Source organism: Physcomitrium patens, chromosome 16 (genome assembly GCF_059467195.1).
Source record: "Physcomitrium patens ecotype Gransden chromosome 16, ASM5946719v1, whole genome shotgun sequence".
Taxonomy (NCBI): Eukaryota; Viridiplantae; Streptophyta; class Bryopsida; order Funariales; family Funariaceae; genus Physcomitrium; species Physcomitrium patens.
Genome location: NC_143425.1, coordinates 560,778 through 567,959, shown reverse-complemented (window position 1 = coordinate 567,959; position 7,182 = coordinate 560,778). Strand labels below are relative to the sequence as shown.

Below are 7,182 nucleotides of genomic sequence, written 5' to 3'. Positions count from 1 at the left end.
AAATATAAAAAATATAATGAGATGTCAAAAAATTATTCAAAATTTATAGAATTTGTGTGAGATTGCTGATTAATTGTCTCTTACATGCAAGCAAGTGGATTCCTTAATATTTGACTTGTCAACATTTTTTTTGGAAAAATTTTAATCACCCTCTAAAATCCATTAGCAGTCTTTTAAAAGAGATTGAATTAATTCAATTTACAATTCATACCTCTCAATCGAGGTGAGATATAGGTAGATATTCAAAACATTAATGTCTATGCCAACTATCTTATAAAAGCTTAGCTATTGTGCCTTCTTTTTTTTCTGAGTATCTCTTAGTAACAATTAAGTGAGTCAATTGGGAAGCAACTCAAAGACATGTGCATCTGCTATTGACTCGATCATGTTGCAAAGCATTGTTATATATGATGGTCATTTTTTGTAGTTAGAAACTTGCATCAAGTTAGACCTTATTCTTCTAATCACTTTGTTATCTCAAAGTTTATGTTCTTGTAGACATAAGATATCTAATGATGATAAATAATGTTGCATGTAATGGCATAATAGATTGATTTTTGTGAGGGTGTTGAGACCTTGAGCATTTTGAAATATAAGCTTAATCTTCATATTATTGTAGTGAAGGTAGAAAAAAAAGAAGGAAGATAATTAGGACTATTCATATGTAGCTCAAAGTGTAGTTGGATGACTTCTACTTCTATGGAGGCGTAGATGAGCAATTTAGTGGGTCTTGGAATGTATAAGTGCTTATTGAGGTATACAATCATCCTGGTTGAAAGTTGCTATATCATTGGTAATCTTAACAATATGTTTTCTAATTTTTGTCTTTATAACTATTTATAGAAGATAGATATGAGTTCCAATGGTATTGTATATAAGTCCTTTCTTGAGAACCGTTTTAGAAAATTAGACAAGTAGAATATTTCTTCTAAATGGATTTCAATAGTAAATTAAACCACACAATGGCATTTTTGACTACTCATATATTGTGAGTCCTATTAGAAGAGGATTTAGCTAGTATTCTTTTATTCAAATCTATATTGGGCTAGTCTTATGTCTAAAGTATATCCTCTTACATATGATTCATAGTTTATTTATATGTTTTGATTTTGTCTATAAGTATATTAGGTGGTGTATTCCTAGTTGCATTCTCAATGGTGATTATTGTCCTCTTGATATCCAATGAGAGACTAGTTTATGTTGACTTTCTTTACTACTCTTACATTAATGATTTGCCCTACCTCCATATGTGATTATACTTGTGGTGTGGTTATATTCTTTTTTAATTGTAAAGCAACTTTGAGTTGATTATTGTTTTATTATTGTGATGAGTCAAGCCATACTTATTGACATTGGATTTTGATTGTATTACCTTGAGAACCGATGTTGTGATGGTAGATCTCCTTAGAAAAGATGCATTATTGAAGTACATTAAGATTATGCTCAAATTCACAAATTGGATAATTTTTCTTTCATTCCATTTGTTTTGAGCTTCAAAAAACATGTTTACATTAAAAAAAAATCACTTGTGTTTAGCAAAGATTTACATTTCCATATGTTTTTCCTAATATGCCACTATGTCCATCATATGTTTTTGCATTTATTAAGAAGTAGATCTTATTCAAAATATGTTTGGTTGTCAACAAGTTAGTATTTCTTTCTTGAGTTTAATGACTTGCCTAAATATATGAACAAATATGTTGTACAAGTAGCATTGAATAATTGTAGATTTATACTCACATTAACTATTGAGATTGGTATTGACAAGAAAGACTAGTTGCCTTGATTCTTTATAATTGAAGTTATATAATGGATTAAGTGACTAGACTCCTTTTGGATATCCGCACCTACCATTATGGATGGATCAAAGCACTGAGGTTCTTAAAGAACAGAGCATTCCTTTACAAGATGTAAACAAAGTAAATAATATTGATATCTAATCCTTCAAGTAAAACCTTAAATCCTTCCAATAAAATCTTACCTAAGAAAGCTTGCATAGAATGAATATCCATGTACCTCCCCATCTAGGCTATTGTGGCAATAAGTTCAAATTCCAATCTCTGCTTTTGCCATGCATATTCCACTTATAGTTGCCCCTTCAATATAATGGATGATATCATTATGTGCATTAGTCTGCTCTTCAATGCCATTGCAAAGGTTGTAATTAATACCATACTTCCTCATTTGCTTATAGCCCTAATACTGATTATATGGCTTTATGATGATTGTTCCTTACTTTAGTGCAAAAAACTAGCATAAGTTTGTCAGTAAATCCTAAACCCTAATTTATCCCTCCCTAAGTTGGCATCTTGTTTGCATTCTATGTTGAAGCGAAGATTATTAGTTCATTATGTGTTAAGAAAGGAAACTTAAGATTGGATCTAAACACCAATCTCATGTTGGATGTGTGATTCTACACTAGCTCACAATAAACCTCGCAACCTTAGGAAGAAACTTGCTGGAGCATCATTGTGCCTTAAAGATTTGAAGCCTTGTGTATTATTTTCCCTCTCCTTCCAATCATTTTTTCAAATATTTCACCATTGCCATGGCCTCATATTTCATATCATTGTATCTTTCATACAATAAGCATTAATACAAGGAATGTTTTAGTAAAAGAATTTTTTATTTTTATTTTTTTAATACTTAGTAATATATTGTGACAATCAGTGTGAAATTGACTTAAAACTCCTCCATTTTGTTCTTCCTTAAAATATTAACTTCTATATTATTATATGCATATATCAAAATCCACTTAGAATCATATGATCATAAATATAATTAGCATTATTATTGGGAGAGATGAAGATGATTTATTATTCCTCAAAGGACTGGTTTGGTCCCACACCAAGAGGCACTTTTGGTGCATATAATTGCCTAGGAAGGAGGGCTCAGAAACTTTCTGAACATGGGGCATTTTGTCTCTGGTAGCCCTCCATTGTGCCATGTGAAATGGGGGAGCCTGATGAATCAACCTCAGAACACAACACATGTTGGGCATGAATCACAATCAGGTGAAGGTGTAGGCACACACACACACCCACTCACTCACTACCATATCCCTTGCAGAACCTTCCTTCACCATGGTCTCCCAGAATCTTCATCGTAGTGCATGAACACTGCAGCAGCAGCAGGGGGTGCTCTGCTCTGGTCTGCAGCTGAGAAAGAGGAGTTTGAACTGGGTTGAGCTGGACAATTCTGTTGGCTTGCATCTGATGTGTGTGCTGCAACCAAGAGGGGTTCATTAAACCACCAGCATGTGAGTGAGGACATGGCCCTGTCAGCCTGCACTTGACTCATCCACCCCCCTGCACAGTAAGAGAGAGTGAGATTGATAATCAGTTGGTACTACCCCACCCCCCTTTATTTTGTTTTGATTTGTTTTATTTTGTTTTATTTTTTTGAGGACTTGGCTAGACCAGACTAGACTAGACCAGACTAGACTAGACCAATACCCCCTTGCCCTTGTAATACTATTACTAGTAATACTAATAGCAGTACAGGCTGATTGAATATTGCTTCTGAACCACCTTTGCAGCAAACTGTGATTCTTGTCACTGCAAATAATCCTGGTCTGTGGCAGGGATAAGTTACACCCCATGTCACTTCACTTGGCACCACCAGGAGCAGCAGAAGAAGCAGCCTCCCACCTCTTCCTTCCCCCTTTTCCCTATAAGGCTGCAGTGATATGCATAACTCTTGCCCCTGGTACAAACAACCAACCAACCAACCAACCAAACACGCACCTGTCAACTGAGAACTCAAACGTTACAATAATGCTGCCCCTGTGATTCAGAGTGCTGTTTTGTCTACAGTCCAACATACATACCCCCCCCCCCCTGTCAGCCTTTCACTTCATGGTCATGGGACTCTGGCCATATAATGGCTGCCCCCTCCCCCTTCCTGTTCTCATGCTACAATGTTGGGACCACAGCCAAAGGCAGGATGAGGAGGAAGAGGAGCAGCAGCAGCAAAAGGAAGGGAGGTTGTTTTACATGGATAGGGCTGTGACATGGTCCCATGGTACCTCATTTACCTCTAATTTGCTCTCAAGATGTAGCCAATGGTCCACTCACTCTCCAGGTATTTTGTTTTATAAGAGGCATTGCCCAACTATCCAAGAACTGCAAGCTTGTTGGGGAATAAATATGATTTTTAAGAAATAATATAAATTAACATAGATAGTTAAATACATCATAATGTATTGTAATTTTGATAGTGAAATGACCTTGATTTTGTGATGTTAAAACAATTATAAGGGACAGTATTTATTATTGTCTAACATTTGCTTGTTTCCACCCCAGAGAAATGAAAGTACCAAATTCTGTATAGATGGTTTGAAAGTGATATAGGTGATTTTCAATGCAGAAACCCTTTGTCAGATAGATAGATAGATGGGCAACTTGAACCACCACAATATCATTGTCTGGAGACTTTCAAAAAATCACCATCAAACTGAGTAGTTATGTGATATGTGTCAATGAGATGGTGTGGAGGGAAGTTAGGAGTTGAACAATTGGGGTGTGTCCTCTAGTATCATAATTCAACAGATATGGAGGATGATATACCAGAATGTTACATTCAGGGATTTGATGTTTTGAAGGGTTTTCAATGTGTATTGTTGGTCCTGTGACATTAATCACTGTCATGGACCTCACTGGCATGGAGCTGACAGACAATGGCAGATTTGGATGGGAGCTGAGTAGCAGTTGCAGGGGAGGAGGAGAGGTTGAATTGCATCAGCAGGGATGGTCATCTGGCAATATTTCAGCCAGAGGGAGAGAGTGGGAGAGACAAGTGGTAGTGTAGTGTAGTGTAGTGTAGTGTAGTGCACTATCTAACTCCCTTTCTGGGGGTCATGAAACATGGGTGCACTGCCCCACCTGCAAGACAATGCTGCCCTTGTATGGACCCCCACTCTGATGATGAGACATGTGATGAGACTGGCAACTGAATTGGAGATCTTCCCAGTATGATATCATCAATTATTTATTGTTCCAATGTCTCTTGGCTGATGGGCTTCAGGACTACTGCAATCCTCTCCCTCACCCCACTCTCTTCATGCTGCCACCTGTACCACTGTACACCTTGTCATTTACAATTGTAGATTTTGAGTTGGCTTGTGACAACATGGGTGTCAACTTGTCCTCTCACCAAGGAGTTGTAAGTGAATCAATGACACAGTTGTGGAATTCGGTTTTTTGTTGTTTCTCTTCGTCTCTTTCCCCACTCTCCCTCCTCAGAATGTGTTTTACTAGACCTCCTCTTGGTTCCACATCTACTAAGGAAATGGTCCCTTTTCTCTTCCTCCTCAAGTAAAACAAGAGTAAACAGCAAAAGAAAAGAGCCTGCATGGGCTCTAGAACTTTGACTGGATTTTTTCAGCCAGGAAGCTTAAGAGTTGCTCACTTCCAAGGCTCCTTGAGTCTCTGCATACCCATAGCTCTTACTACCCCCTCCTTTTTTCTTTTTTTTTCTTTTTATATTGCTCTATGGCAAACCAATGGAGAGCAGTATGTACTCTCTCCTTTTCTTTGGCCTCTGTCCATTATTAAGATCATTGTGCCACTAGCTAGTAGAAATAGTACAAATTGTGGCCCCTTGTTGTTGTGCAATGTTTTGTTGTACACAAGGGGGCTTGGTTTATCAAAACAACCATAACAACCAAAAATAAACAAGTAAATAAAACTTATTAAAACAATCATGTGGGTTGGAGATGGTTAACCTAATTGAACCTCAATCATGATTTTTTAATATAAATAGTACATAATGTTTATTATTCATGTTTGTTCCTTAGTATATGTATGTATGTATGTATGTATGTATGTATATAGACATAAACTTGTACATTATATATATATATATATATATATATATATCAAATTTGAAAAGAAATAAACAAATAAAAGAAAATTCCCACAAATGATCTGAAGATTAGAAAAACTTGGTATGGTAAATGAGACTTTTTACACACTGATCAACTTTTGGACATATTTTCACATGTATTTTTCTTCTAGTTTAAAAATTTGAAGAACAGAAGTATCCAAACAAATACAAAGTATCTTGTAATCTTTAATTCCTTTAAAGTATTGTAATCCACTTGCACTTTCAATTACTTGTGATTTTTTCCCCCCATAAAATTAAGACCAAAGTACATTTTAGACAAAAATAAATTTAGACACTTTAACCATTGAAAATCACACATAATGTAAAATTAATACCCAGTCATTTCAAATATAAAATCAACACAAGAATGGACACAGAATTGCTTGAGGACAAATAGATCTGCACTTTGTCACATTCACAATAATGAAGGCAAAGAGTATAATACAAACTTTGAATCAGCTTACATTGTGTGTGGCCAGCTGGATGTGGGGAGAATGAAGTAGGATATTTACATACCAGTACATGTCACTCAAAGAATCCAAAAATTATATATATATATATATATATATATATATGTTTATATATATGTTTATATCGCTTTTTGGCTTTGCCAAAGGTTTTTTTATCCCATCATTCTTTGATATTGTGTACATGGGGAATGATACAACAAACAAGGGACATTTGAAAATTTGAAAGGGCATGCCAACTTCATGCCCTTGGAAGCAAGAAAGCTTATGTTGGAAGAAGGAGAAAAAAAAAAAAAAAAAAAAAAAAAGAGAAGAAAAAGTGGCAAATGTGTGTGGAGATGGTAGAAAATAAATGTTAGAAAAGAGAGAATGTGGGGGTGGGGGAAGAGTGGCACTTGTTTTGCTGGATTCATGTGGGTATCTTGGAAAGCATGGAGAGAGCCTTGTGGGGTACAACTCTATGAGGGAGAAGGCTTGTGAGGAGGGATGTGAGGTCCATATGAGCATTGTAAGGCAAAAAGCCAGGTAGGTGTGTTGAATGGACCTCAGATGTGGTGACTGGTGGTCAGTAGGCAACTTCTTCATTCATTCATTCCTTGATTACTCAATTAATTCATTCTATTCATTCCTCCTCCTCCTCCTCCTCCTCCTTCTCCTCCTACAACAGCCTTGAGAAATTTTCTTAAATCTCTGCCACCTTTGGACATTTTTGGTTGTTAGATCCACCTCAGCCACAGAGACAGAGATGTCAGGTACACTCTTCCCAGCTTTCATGACAAATGCAGGGCTGCAAGAGGAGGAGATTCACATGACCAGAAGACTGTCCCCC

General features: G+C 36.4%; 1 protein-coding gene and 1 long non-coding RNA gene across 6 annotated transcripts; one reads left to right on the top strand and one right to left on the bottom strand.

The window, feature by feature from the left end:
- Window positions 1-2,041: 2,041 nt before the first annotated feature.
- LOC141046370 (uncharacterized) lies at window positions 2,042-4,361 on the bottom strand. Its single transcript, XR_012219276.2, has 3 exons — window positions 4,229-4,361; window positions 3,531-3,705; window positions 2,042-3,308 (listed from the first exon to the last, which is right to left on the bottom strand). It is a non-coding gene; the product is annotated as an uncharacterized LOC141046370 (long non-coding RNA).
- On the top strand, window positions 3,821-5,001 carry LOC112293823 (uncharacterized). 5 transcript variants are annotated; one of them, XR_012219274.2, is made up of 3 exons: window positions 3,821-4,023; window positions 4,305-4,352; window positions 4,676-5,001. XR_012219274.2 is itself a non-coding variant. In XM_073539848.2 (2 exons), exons 1-2 carry the CDS (start codon window positions 3,858-3,860, stop codon window positions 4,807-4,809), a joined length of 432 nt encoding a protein of 143 aa, XP_073395949.1. In that variant the 5' UTR covers window positions 3,824-3,857; the 3' UTR covers window positions 4,810-5,001. The 5 variants fall into 5 exon arrangements, 2 of the variants coding, with proteins under 2 accessions (XP_073395949.1, XP_024399469.1); XR_012219275.2 differs by having other exon boundaries at window positions 3,823-4,083; window positions 4,686-5,001; XR_002973119.3 differs by having other exon boundaries at window positions 3,825-4,083.
- Window positions 5,002-7,182: the final 2,181 nt, after the last annotated feature.